This window comes from Cinclus cinclus, chromosome 3 (genome assembly GCF_963662255.1).
Source record: "Cinclus cinclus chromosome 3, bCinCin1.1, whole genome shotgun sequence".
NCBI lineage: Eukaryota > Metazoa > Chordata > Aves > Passeriformes > Cinclidae > Cinclus > Cinclus cinclus.
In genome coordinates, this window is record NC_085048.1 from 57,172,484 (window position 1) to 57,186,054 (window position 13,571).

A 13,571-nucleotide genomic window follows, 5' to 3' on the forward strand; every position below is an offset into this window, starting at 1 on the left:
CGTCGCCGCGCGGCGGGGCGCGGCCCGCGCGCCAATAACGTCCGGCCGCCGTTCGGGGCCGCTTCCGGGAGGGGGCAGGGGAAGGGCGGTGCTCCGGCGCGCGCGGGGGGGGGGGGCGGAGCAAGATGGCGGCGGTACCGGCTCTCCCGGTCTCCCTGTCGGGCAGGTTTAAGGGGTCCGTCACGGCCTGGCGCGCTCGTCACCGGCAGCGAGGCGGGGGACGTGGGGGAGCTGAGGGGCCGTCCGGCGCCCCGCCGCCGGGGAGCGGAGGTTTTCGGGCGCCGGGCGGGGCCGTGGGGCGGCTCTTGGCCCAGGGGGGCGGGCGGGGACAGCAGCGCCGGCGGCCCGCGGGGCCCGTAGGCGGCGCTGTGGGTGCGGCGCTGCCGCCGCTGTCTGCGGCCCGGCCCGGCCGTGGGGCGGTGTCGGCGCCGGTCCCGTGCTCTCCCGGTGCAGCTGCTCGGCTCCGGGGTTACAACCCATTGGGTGGAAATCTCACAGGAAAAATCGTCCTCTGGGCTGGCTGTGCGCTCTCTGTGGAGCGTTCTGCTCGTTGTCCTAGTACATAAACAGCGTTTGGAGAAAATGCAAATCAAGTGTATAATGGAGAGCGCGTTTCTTGTTGATAGGAGACACGTGGTAAACTTCGAGCAGATATTCGTGCTTTTAATTTTACATTTCCCAGGTTTTGCATCTGGGTGTCTTAACAATAGGGGTCGCGTTTTAGCCTAGAACTAGCTTGCAATTTTTCGCTGTTTTGGCAGGGCCAGTCATTTAGCTTTTTCTTCCTTGAAAAGGCTGCTGTTTATAATCCTCTGCAAGAGTAGGCACAAGAATCTGACCAGTTAAATTTTTTTTTCGTTTTGTTTTGGTTTTGTTTTTTATTGCTGTCTGCTGCTTTAAGGGCAGGTAAAGCCACTTTTAATACAGTTGTGTTAAAACCTCAGCTGGCAGCAAAGCACCAGACAGCTCAGTGGGGTGGGGAGAAGTGTATGAGAAAGGTAAAAATGGGAAAATTTGTGGGCTGAGATAAAGAGTAGTTTAATAATGGGAATGATAAAAAATCGTAATGAAAAGAGCAGAGAGAAATAGGACTCAAGAAAATCAAGTAAAGCAAATGAAAGCAGTTGCTCACCATGAACTGACTAATGCCCGGGCAGTGGCTCCCTGCCAGCTTTTCCTCCTGGTTTCCATTCCTGAGCATGACACCATATGGTCTGGAGTAGCCTCTGGGTCAGTTAGGGTCAGCTGTCCTGGCTCTGTCCCCTGCCAACACATCCTGTGCACCTTCAGCCTCCTTGCTGGTGGGGTAGGGTGAGGCAGAAAAGGCCTTGACTGTGTGCAGGCCTTGCTCAGCAGTAAGAAAAACACCCCTGTGTTGTCAACACTGTCTCTGGCACAAATCTGAAACACAGCCCCCATACCAGCTGCTGTGAAGAAGAAAATTAACTCTACCCCAGCCCAAACCAACACAAAGACCTTTCATTTGTTTTTAAAAATTGAAACAATTTCGTAATTTGCTGATAATAATTGATCCTCTCTTTTTTAGATCCTTTGCATATTTTACAATTAAAGACAGACTTCCCCAGATCCTCACGAGAGTTATTGATACTTTGCATCGACATAAAAATGAATTTTTTGAAGAACATGGTGAGGTAAGAGTAAGGGCCTTTTTTTTTCCTGATGTTTATTCCCCTCTAGCCATTGAGACCCTTTCTCTACCTTGTTTTTACTGGTGAGACTTGTTTGTCTCAATCCTTTTGTCTGAATTTAAAAAAATAATTTCTTTTTAGTAGTTTTTTTTTATTAGTTCTGTAACACACTTTTCTGTCTAACCTTTTCCTTCTGATCTGTCACTTCTGCAACTGCATCACTACTTGGGTTTTTATGTTGATGCAGTGTTTAATAGACAGTAACGCCTTCTGAACATGACTGTTTCAACACTCTCATCACCTCTAATAAGCAAAAAGTCCAATCTAAAAATAAGTTCCGTATGGAGTTCATTTTAGGATCTTGCATCTGAAATGAGCTTTATTCACCAAAATATATTTTGTCGAATCAAGCTGTGATTTGTCAGGGACTCTCATATGGCAATTAAAACATCACACATTCCATGAACAGTTGATCTGTGTCTCTACAGGAATAAACATACAGAATAGGAACTTTTGTTCTCTTTTTTCAGAAGGGTGTTGAAGCAGAGAAGAGAGCTATATCTTTCCTCTCCAAGCTGCGGAATGAGCTGCAAACAGACAAGCCAGTGACCCCTTTGGAAGATGAGTTGCCTGATGCTGGGCTGTGGAACCAATACCTTGACTACCAACGAAATTTACCAAATGGAAATGGAGAACCAAGTTGGTTTCAGTCCCCTTGGCTGTATGTAGAATGTTACATGTATCGAAGAATCCATGCAGCATTAGCACAAAAGTAAGTATTTACGGGCTTGATATATTACTTCTCAAAACATTGATCTTTCCCATTTTTATTTTGGGAAAAAGAAAGACAGCGAGGAGTAAGATGAAAGAAGATCTTAGGCTTCTACCATATTCCGTTTTCCTCATTTAGCCCCTCAGATTTAAAATTAATACCTTTACTTCTTACATTCAGCAGAATTTGAAGCTTATTTTTATGCTTCAGTTTTGGTGAGTTGGTTTACTTGAAAACTCTTCAGCCTGACTGTATGTCTTGGCCTTGCAGATTAATGTGAATTGAGATATGAAACTCATGTAGCCTTTCTACAAGGTTTGTTGGTCTAGAATTTTCTCTTAAGCCTTAAACACAAAGTAAGAGACCCATAAATCTGTTGAGAATTCTAACTTGTTTTGCTGCTTGCAATCCGAAGTTACCATTTGAGAACTGTTTCTTACAGCAGCCCCTGTTGTTCATTCTACACCAGCTTCTTAGTTACAGCAGTGCTTGCAGACCATGTGTTGCATCAAACTTTGGGAGTTGATACTGGTTAAAAATAACTGGGCATGAAAAACTTGTTGTGCTGGTACCATGGAGATGTGCCAGTACAATGTCATGGGGTAGGAATGAAGAGTTTAAGATCACGTTGCTGCCAAAAAAATTTGAAAGCTCCGCAAGAACTGGATTTACCCTTAGTATTGCAGAAATGCAAACACAGTAATGGGACTCAGTTTCTACTGGTATGTAGTATAATTTGAACTCTTGTACCAAAAGCTTCAGATACGAGGTTGATCCACTGGATTGCACTTTAAAAACTGAGCAGATACTTTTCATTATTAGGTTTTAAGTGTCTTCATCTCCATTATTTACTTGCTCTTAAGCATATGCTTGGATGGAAGTTCGGTCATTTGTTGAAAGGTCATTGTGCAAACATGTATCATAATAGATTGGTCTATAATTTTTATATATTACAGCATTCTTATTTGCCATGGTAATTTTCCAAAATCCTAGTAAAGCCTTTCATAGTGATAACTTCCTGTCACTGGAAGAGAATTTGGTGTTGGAAGTGCACTTCAGCATACAGAAACACATTTAAAGTCAGGCCAGCTTTTCTTGACTTCAGTTCACTTGTGTGTTCAGTTTTAATTCTCTTGTCTGAAGATTTGAGTTCAAAATGCTTCAATGTGCAGTTCCCAGAGTTGCTGTGATTGAATACTTGTTCACTTTCAGAACATTGCTGTGTAAAGATGCCTTGCATAGTGTCTGTTTTAGCAAGATGCAATATTAGACTTACAGAGATGTGTGAAAATCTAGTATGACAAATTAGAAGTGGAAAATCTAACTAGGGCCTGTAGTACAGTCTAAAAAAGCTGACCTTTGAGCTTCCTTTGCATGTGGTGTAATGACCAATTGTGGGAAGTATGTCAACATATTTGTTCTTCTCTTTTTAGCCCACCTATTGACAACTTTGACGTATTTAAGGAAGGAAAGGCTCAAAATTTCTTTGAATCCCAAGAAGCTATTATTGCCTTATGCACTTACTTTCAGGAACTTCTTAAGAACATCAAGGATCTAGATGAAAAGCAACTTCAGGAGGAACTTCTTAAGCTATTGCAGGTAAACTGGTAGTGCTTAACACAATGATATAAAATATCTCTCCTATGAAACAAACAAGAATTTGAGGTCATAAAGAATCTGAGCTTCATATAGAAATTAAAATACAGATCTTTGTTTTGTAAAAGTGTGATATAGTCCTGATAGGCGTACTGTATTGCTTCTATTCTGAAAATATTTGTTTTGGGTATTTGTATTGAATGTGACACTTTTTTATTAACTGCTGGTCTTTGTTGTGTATATGAAAACCCAGCAATTCTTCATTTGAGACCAGTATCTCTCAAACATTTTAAGTCAAAATCCAGATGAACTTTTTGATATTTACCTATAATTTCTTAAACAGTTAATTGTAGTTGGCACTTTAAATGTTTTTAAACTTATTTGGAGAAAAAAATTAGAAGTCAGTCTGGGTCAGAAGTGGTTTAAAAGCTTTATACAGTATTATTTTTGGAATATAGCACCTTTGGGTAGAAGGCCCAAAGTATCATAGAATTGCAAATAAGTCCATTAGCTGGCAACAGTGTACACCAAGTATTGGATGAATCTTTACAAAGGGCTCATTAGTGATTACTTAAAATACTACATAATATACCTAAAGTACTTATTTGGCTGCATGTAATAAAAAAAATAAATCTGCTTTTATTATTCCTTTTTTTGTGTTACCACTGATATTTTAGGAATTGCAGTATGGAGAATATTTCTGTTTTGAGCTTTGTGATCAGTGTGTTTATGTTGATCTAAATCTTCCATCTTTGTCACTTCTGACGCCTGTGTAAATACAGAGCTGTGTTTGGTTTCTTCCACAAAAATCTTACGTGTGTTGAGATAACTGCACAAGAAGTTGAGTTTTATTAAAGCTTGGAAGAATATGTGGAGTTAGAACCTTTATTATCTGATACAAAAACAAGGAAACAAAATCTTCAGTGTATGTGAAGCTGAGAATGTAACTACAGTGAGACTTAGAAAATGTTTTGTTTTTTTTTTTTCTTTTTCCTTCTAGGTGTCATTGTGGGGCAATAAGTGTGACCTTTCTTTTTCAGCTGGTAAAGACAGTTCTCAGAAATCTAGTCCCTTGCGATCCCTGGAAAACATGATACCTTACATCTTAGTGAATGATATGGAAAAAGTTTGCTCACTACTTGTAAATGCCAAAAAAAATAGAACAGAAAGAAGTAATGTTAGAGTTGACATAATCCTGGATAATGCTGGATTTGAACTTGTAAGTGATCTTGTGTTGGCTGATTTCTTGTTATCGTCAAAGCTAGCTGATGAAGTCTATTTTCATGGAAAAAGTATTCCATGGTATGTATCAGATACCACAAAGCATGATTTTAACTGGACTATTAAACAGCTGGGGTCAGCTAATCATATGTGGATGTCTAGATGTGGGATAAACTGGGAGGGGAATTTGAAAAAGGGAGTTTGGGTTTTCTGTGACCACATGTTTTGGACTTTACCACATGATTTTTCCAGTATGAGTGAAGTTGCTCCTGACTTGTATGCTGAGCTACAGAAGTCAAACTTGCTTCTTTTCAAAGGTGATCTAAACTATAGAAAATTGACAGGAGATAGAAAATGGGAGTGCAGTGTCCCATTTCATCAAGCCTTGAATAAGTTTCATCCTGCGCCTCTCTGTAGTTTGAGAACCCTGAAATCTGACACTCAGGTTGGCCTGAAACCTGGACAAGGTGAGCAAATTCAGGCTTCTGAACCTGAGTGGATGGTAAGTGGAAAATATGGGGTGGTTCAGTTTGATGCTGGTCTCTAGTTAAGTGAAGAGAGAAAGTGAAAGAGGGATTAGTTCTGACTTTAATTACTTTCTCTGTTCCATGCTTGGCTTCAGTAAAGATTCTTTTTTGTTTGTGCTTTTTCCTTTCAAGTGATTTGATGTTTTTGTCCCATGAAAGACTTAAATGTTGTGCAGAAATTTATAAACTGTCTTCGTATATGTAAATCAATCTGCATGTCAATGCATTTTGTTTTCCTAATGTCCAGTGTCAGCAGATCATTAAGATGAATGTTTAGTTGTCCATAATATTTTTTCCTCATCAGTGGGTATGAGTTTAATGAGTGAAAGCTTAATAAGTGAAAAATCTGCTTCAGAAACACTTTCCCCAATGGCACATTAGCATGAATTTACTTATTTCAGAATAATTTGTGTTTCATGTAATTTCATGCATTGCATGAAAATTAGTGTTTTAGAGAATTCAGAAATTAATTATAGACAGATTCTTTTGATGTTTTGAGTATAGTACAGTGTTACATTAAGTGATAAGCTGTTGGATGACAGCTTGTAAATATTCATGTAGAATTGAAAATTGAATTTCAATTTTAAAGCGCAAGTGAATGTTGCTGGCCAGTTTGCCTGTGGGAGAGTTGTCCCATCTAGTAGGAAGATTAGTGGGAGAAAGGACAATCTCACTTTAAGAATATTGAAGATACTGTTTATTTACAAAGCTCTAACAAAAAAAACCCAAAAGCACAGAAAAAAGCCTCTCCAGACAAAAAAACTTGACGAAACCTAAGCACCTACATTAACTGGATTTTAGACTTAATGCAGACTTGATCTGAAGGTAGCCTGTCAGCAGAGTATGTGTGAGGTTCAAACACTGCTGCTTCCTTCTCTTGTGGTAATTATCCTTATTTTTCAAATGTATTTGTTTGAGGGGGTTTGTTTGTTTGTTTGTTTGTTTTTAAGAAGGATGCCTTAATTTTCAGGGAGGATGTACAACCCCATTTGCTCTGACAAGTACAGGGTAGAGAAGCATATGCCATACAGGTTCATGTTAACTGGAGTTGTTAGGTTCCCATATCTACTCTTCTTCCTGGTCTCAAAAGTTGCTGCATGTTATGTTCATGCAACAAAGATCTATACAATAGATAAATATGCTCCTAATGCTGATGACTTTGATTATATGTGTTTGTTTCTTCTTCTTAAATCTGAAAGGGCATTTTAAGGTTCCAAGGTCAAGTATTCAAAAGCAAAGATACAAGGAATTTCATGAGGCAGTTTCCGTCTGGAGAGAGCTCAGCAGTACTTCAGCTTTTGTGCTTTGATCAAATATGCAAATGACACAATGAATCTGTGCCCTGGAACCTCAGTGTCTCATCACTGAAAATGCTGATAACAACTTTGGGTCAAGAACAGAGAGATGGAAGTTGTGGAATATGTGAAATGAGAACATCATACCTTGCTCAGAGAGACAAAATGAACTGGGGACAATATGAGCGCTCATATTGTTTGTAAGGTGCTGAGATAATTTGCTGGAGAGGTTTAAAAGTGTATAATGGACAAGAAGAGGAAGTCACTGTTGACTCCCCGTGACAGACAGATTTGCCTCTTACACAATACTTACACATGCTGAGAAACTTGATTTAGTTTTTTACTGGTTGTTAATGTGTCCCTGTGCACAGGTTGCTTTCTGGCTGTTATTTCTGGGAGCTCACAGGGCAGATTGGAGAAAATTAATAGTAAGAAGTTATGATAAATATAGTCCTACAAAATACAAAATCAATTAAGAGATGCAGCGGCGTTTGCTCAGTGTTGCTGAATTATGAAGATTACTACAAGATATGTAATTCTTAGCTTAGCATGTGAATGCTAAAGTATGGCATGATGTCATGCTGAAAAAAAAAATAGTTCTGTTCTCCAGTTGATTGAAAGTGCACTTTCCATCTTTTGCCGCTCACAAAGAGAAGTTTATGTGGTAATACACAGTGTGATTGTGTGGCTGTTTAAAGAATGCACAGCCATAACTTCCAAATGCTTGACTTCTATAGCTGGAATTGCAAAGTGCTATCTCTAGGCAGAACTGAATAGGCAGCATACTTTTGTTTGTTGGTTGGCTATACTTTTGTAACATTTCGGTTGATTTTATGAATAAAATAACATCAGTGTTGCTGTAAATGCAGTGTTACAGCCTCCCATGACACAACAAAGTTGTGAAGACAGATTCCAATGTGGCACGGTGCTCTGCTGATGGATTTGATACAGTTTACTTGAAAATAGGAAATGCTTTTGTAGCTATTGTGTTAATTACATTTTGTAATACAGCTTAATGGAATAGCAGCATGAACCCATTGCGTTTAGGTGGAATTTAAAAACATAACCTGAAGCATGTGTTAGAACAATAGCATGTGCTGTAATATAACGGGTTTTTTACTTGAGTATTTAAGAAAGCTCCTTCTATACATCTGTGTTACAACTGATTGCCCAAAATGCTTCTACAGGAGCATAACTCAGGAGCTACTGATTCGTACATCCAAATTTTTCAGATTTTCATTTCATATGCCATTTGAATATTTATGGCAAAAGCCAAAAGCATTTTCAGTAATTCTGAGGATGGACCACTACAAAAAAATGTTTTTTTATTTTTTATTCTTGTTTTCTACCTTTTAAACAACTGTATTTTTAAGTCAGTTTTTGATGAGGACTTTCATTGTTGATGAAATAGGAAGAAAGTATTATCAGGCACGGTGAAAGGCAGTACACACATCTGTCTGAATACTTGATAAGTTATGTAAGATATCTACAATAATTTCTTATGTATATAAGGTTTCTTAAATTGCTTGATGTAGAAAATAAGTTGACTGTATGACTAGAAGCTTGTAAGAATATTGAAACAAATTATATAATTTTGTGCAAGTCAGACATTGTTATACTATTTCTGTGGCTGGGGAAGCCAACTTAAAATAATTCAGGTCTTAATTCCCAATTTTTTTCTTTGAAACAGATTTTATGCATGAACCTGTAAAGCATATTTATTCAGTGAGGTCTTGAAAGATACAGATACAAGAGTTAGTATAATAAAATGTTCTTCTGTAACAAGATAGGGCAAAAATAAGGAATTTTCTAATTTTTGCTCTACTTATACACCTATTAAAATTTCAAAACCTTAAAAATAATTGAGAATCTCTTTAATATATCTGGTAATTACTTACTAAGGTTGGTGCAGCTGATGGTGTCATTTCTAGAATCACTTCTAGAACTGATAGGTGTTCCATGTGTTCTCAACAAAAATGGAAATATTTTGGTGTTACTCTTGCTGTAACTAAAATATTTTCAAAACAGTTTGGTTTGTGCACCTTGCTCATGTCCCATAAACCCTAACTGTTGTTGTTGAAATAGTTAAAGTTCATAATGTTGTTTGCATTTGTGGTTAACAACTTGTTCCATGTGAACATTTATCTCCTGTGCTGTCAAACAGCATAGGAAAGAAGTTTGCTCTGTTGCATTAAAATTGCCCTATAAAATGGTTTTAATCTAAAAAGAAACTCTTAATTGTGTCCAAAATAAAAATTCCAAAATTGAATCTTACACAGAACTGTTGGGTTTTCTTCACTAAAGTTTGTTTGTTTACCAGCTTTGTTTACCCAAAATTACAGAAGAAAAGCTTGTAATTATTTTTATTTAAAGCAAAATGTAAGTTGAAATTCACCTAACACTTATCTAAGGTTTTTAAAATAAAACTGAGAGTATGCTGGTTAAATGGTCCTTTTCTTTCTTTTCCGTATGCTAGTGGCAGAACATGTGAGGAAAAACGTCCTATCAGATGGACTGTTTATGTTTATTGTTTGCTTCTATTTTTTTTCCTTAAAAAAGGTTTAGTAAACTTCTGTACATTTTTATTCTTTCTGATATAGTTCTGTTTCTAACAGCCTGCAAATAAAAAGTGCACTTACATGTATTCTTACATGAATTAAGAATTAATTTATGGATTAATCCACATTCTGCCTCATCTTTGCAGTTGAGAATTTGGCAGACATGCTGTGAGAAGGGTTTTTATCTACAGTGCTTTTTCGACATTTAACTCATTTGGCTTTGTTTCCACTATGAAAGAAATATAAAATGTTGTCTTGTGATAACATAGAGTGAATAAACATATTCAGGACTTGTGTGCTGCTTCTGTTGTATCACTTTTCAGTCAGTGACATAATGATAATCTTTCAAACTCCCTTTGAAGAAAAATTTTCATCCTTTTAGAAATTTATTTTTGCTGGGATTCCACTTCTTTCAAGTCTAATGAAGTAAAAGATTAAAAGCTGAGGTAAGATACATCAAAATATATACTATGGGCTTTTTTATTAGCTTTTTTAATGTAAACTAATTGATTAGTCTCACACTCTCATGGTAGGGCTGGTGCTCTCCAAGTGACTATAATTGATGAAAGGCCTGTTGCTGCTTTTTGTGCAGTTGCATTTGGAATAGGTTTCATTTCTTACCTCCCACTTCCCAAAAAAATACCATTGATTATCACAGGTCAGGAAGTACACTTAGTTCTGGTCCTAGATGGTTTACATACACACAAAATAGTTAATTTAAGTCTAGGATCTGTGTAAAAAGCAGAACCATTCAGGAAAAAGGCTTAGGGTCCAGGAGTGCTCCCTCAAGCTAGGTGAATGAGCTTTCCACCTAGTTTTCCTTCTGTCCAGTGATTCTAGTGTTACCTGCCTAGTGGTCCTATTTCTGCTCAGTGATTATGTGTGTCCCTGGGCTAAGGTTAGGGAATTAGGAGGCAGGTAAATTCCTCCAGGCAGGAGGGACCTGTCTGTGAGGGCTCGAGTATCTTTATGTGAACAAAGAGCATCCCCATTTTTCCATGGTTGGTTGTATTCTTGCTTTCAGGTAATCCTGGAGTAGAGCTGCATTTGGGTACTTTCATAATGTATTGGATACACAACTTTATGTCTGCGTCTCTGATGTTAGATTGGCCCTTGGAAGTTTTGCTACTATTTTGCTGGATTGTGATGGAAGTATTAGCAGGAGCTAGTTGCTTGGGGCAAATCAGGGAGTTTTCGTACATATGTGGAAACCTACGATCCACCTACCAAGGATTTGCAAAATAGCTGCGTGGGTTGAGTTTAGACTTTCAAGGACTCTGTGTCTGGTCTAAGTTCCTGAAACTTAATCTAATACATCAGCACTAGTAGATTTTATTTACACAGATTCCCACTACTTTCCCAAGCCTGATTAGTTCCCCCATATGTATATTGCATTTTCACCACCTCCTTTGTCCAGGGGGAAGTCCAGGGTTGTAAAACCAGGTTATTTCCTTCAGGAAATTGCTGACCCCACCTCATCACAGGGGCATCATCACATGACTTTTGGCTTTGAAGTTTTTACACATCCATTCTCATTTAGACACCTGCAGTATATCAGCTGGTACATTTTTGAGTGTACTGGGTACTGGAATTGGGGTTTCATAACGCAAATCAATTATAGCATCTTTTCTCAACTCCAAGCATTTTAATGGAAGAGAAAGTTTGTAGTAATTTATAAATTATGTTTTATTTTAAAAATCAGTGTGGCTTTATTAGGTAACTGCATTCAAGAGATTTGCATCATTCTTTGCTCAGAAAGGCTGAGAACATCCTTTCCATGTATTTCATGAAATACAACATGAAGAATTTGATTAATGAAAATGACCCCTTGAAATTATTTAGAATTAAAAACCCCAAATTAACCCTTCCTAAATTATTCCCTGTCAAGGAAAGAGAAACATGAAATTCTTTTGTGAACTCTACTTTTAAATACTAGAAAACAAGGGTAAAGTATTCTACAGTGTGTGCATTGCGCAATGTGGTAGTTTTTTCTCAGTCAAATGGCTTGAAGAGTGGGTATTGCACCTGCTCTTTTTCAGTGCTACGTGATATTTCTGCTTTTTTTAATCCCTTTTTGTGTCTTTTTTGTTGTAACTCTTGTTACAGTTCATCAGAATAAAGTGGGTTTTTTTGTTGTTTTTTTTGGTTTTTTTCTTTTTTTTTTTTTTAGGGGCAAATAACTCCATAGATCTGCGGTGAGATAGAGCTGTATAAGCACTCTCTCCCCCTCACCAGGGGTGTAGAAGCAGCTGAAGTGTAACTCCCGAACCAGCCGTGGCACTGCAGGACTAGCGATGAGGAAGTGTGCTCCAGCACTTTGCTCAGGGAAGTGAGGACAAAGTTTCACAATCATTTAATCCTGCATCTGCACACCACTCCAGTAGTTTGACAGATTAAGCTGTAGTCGAATGCTGGACAAAACCAGGATGATATTTTTGTTCAAATTTTCAATGGATAGTAAAACATGTGCCAGGTTTCCTCTGGGTTTATTTGCCGGTACAAATTAAACCCATCAAAAATACTTCATAGATTAGGACGGTAGAATGAGGTTATCCTAGAGCATTGTGACCGTCTGCTTGGGGGCTTCTGTGTCCTCGGCAGCAGCAGTGAAACGGTATCAGGCACACAAGGACATGGGCAAAAAAATTACTACTGTCCCTAGTGTCTTTATTTTTCTCCTCTGGAAAACATGATTAATTCCTGAGAAAGGCGAAGTACTTGTTGACTTTTGAGTACAGAAATGGTGCGCGATGGCGCTGTCCCCGAAGGCTGATTAAAGCTCTTCAGATAAAATGATGTGCAGCCCCCATAGTTAGACCCGCAGGTCTAACTTTCTTTTACTGCAACCTTCAGCTCCTCTCTTCCCATGTTTATCCACTTTATCTGGATAAAAGGTGAGGAAGAAGAGGAGGAGGTGCTCTTTCAGCTGGAGGCAGCTCAGCAGTCTTTAAGGAAGGCTGCTTTAGCGGGGGTGCTCCTCTGGCAGGTTTTCTGGGGAGAAGGAAAGCCTGTCTGGCTAACGGGAGCCGCCGCTCAAGTGCCCTCTCTGCTCCGCTCGCCTCTTCTGACTTTCTTTTCTTGCGGGAAAACCTGAGCCAATTTTCCCAGGTAAATGTTTACTTGAAGTGAAAACAAGCAGACCCAGCAAACCCCGGCGTTTCTGTGAGCTTCCCCTTGTGGAGAGTGCTCACTTGCAGCCACCGAGAGCGCTGTCCCCGGTTCCCTGCCCCGGGCCCCGCTCCGTCCTTGCCCGGACGCGTTGCCAGGGGCGCGGCTGTGCCGGGAGCGGCTCCAGGGCTGGCGGGGCAGCGGAGCGCCCGATCCGCGGTAACCGAGGGACGGGGCAGGGCGGAAAGGGCCGGGGGGGGGGGGGGGGGCTTTGCTTAGGGATTGGGGGTTTTTTTTTTTGGCAGTTCCCCTATTAGGGAGTAAAGCCCCGACTTTGGAAATACGTCCCCCTTCCTTCCCCCTTTCCTGTCGGTGTTGCTGTAGAGGCTGAGACAGGCTGGCCGTAAACCCCCTTTGCAAGTCATCTTTGCAATGTTCAATTTAATCTCGCCTTTAACCCCCCCCCCCCCCAAAAAAAATCCCCCCAAAAACAACCAAACAAAATAAAAAGCAACAAACCAAACCCCCCCAAACAAACAAAAAACCCAACCCCAAACAGAATTCCTGCAGGTGCAGTGCTGTACCCGGTGGTCCGTGTGTGGTGCAGTTGAAGCCCCATGAACTTCAGCTGATCATTATAGCTTATCTTTACAAGTTCAAGGCCAGAAAGATTCTTCTTACTAAGTGCTGGAGAAGGGAGTAGCTTTCACAGAGCAGGAATTTATAGTTATCTAAGAATTTCTTCTTTGCATCTCTTCCTCCTTTGAAACTGGTTTGCTGGCTTTGATGTGAATTTAAGGGAGACACTAGAGGATATTGCTTAGCAGGATCAAACCCTTGTACTA

General features: G+C 39.6%; 1 protein-coding gene across 2 annotated transcripts in view; it reads left to right on the forward strand.

Moving 5' to 3' along the window:
- The first annotated feature begins 124 nt into the window (after nt 1-124).
- LOC134042532 (coiled-coil domain-containing protein 170-like) overlaps nt 125-13,571 on the forward strand; it is a 46,236-nt gene continuing 32,789 nt past the window's right edge. The window contains exons 1-5 of one of the 2 annotated variants that reach the window (XM_062490032.1): nt 125-175; nt 1,547-1,652; nt 2,180-2,421; nt 3,855-4,020; nt 5,018-5,740. In XM_062490032.1, coding sequence (XP_062346016.1) covers nt 126-175; nt 1,547-1,652; nt 2,180-2,421; nt 3,855-4,020; nt 5,018-5,740 — 1,287 coding nt within the window. In that variant the 5' untranslated portion in view covers nt 125. Of the gene's footprint in view, nt 176-1,546; nt 1,653-2,179; nt 2,422-3,854; nt 4,021-5,017; nt 5,741-12,925; nt 12,946-13,571 lie in introns of those variants that run through there. The other variant, XM_062490033.1, reaches the window with a different exon arrangement.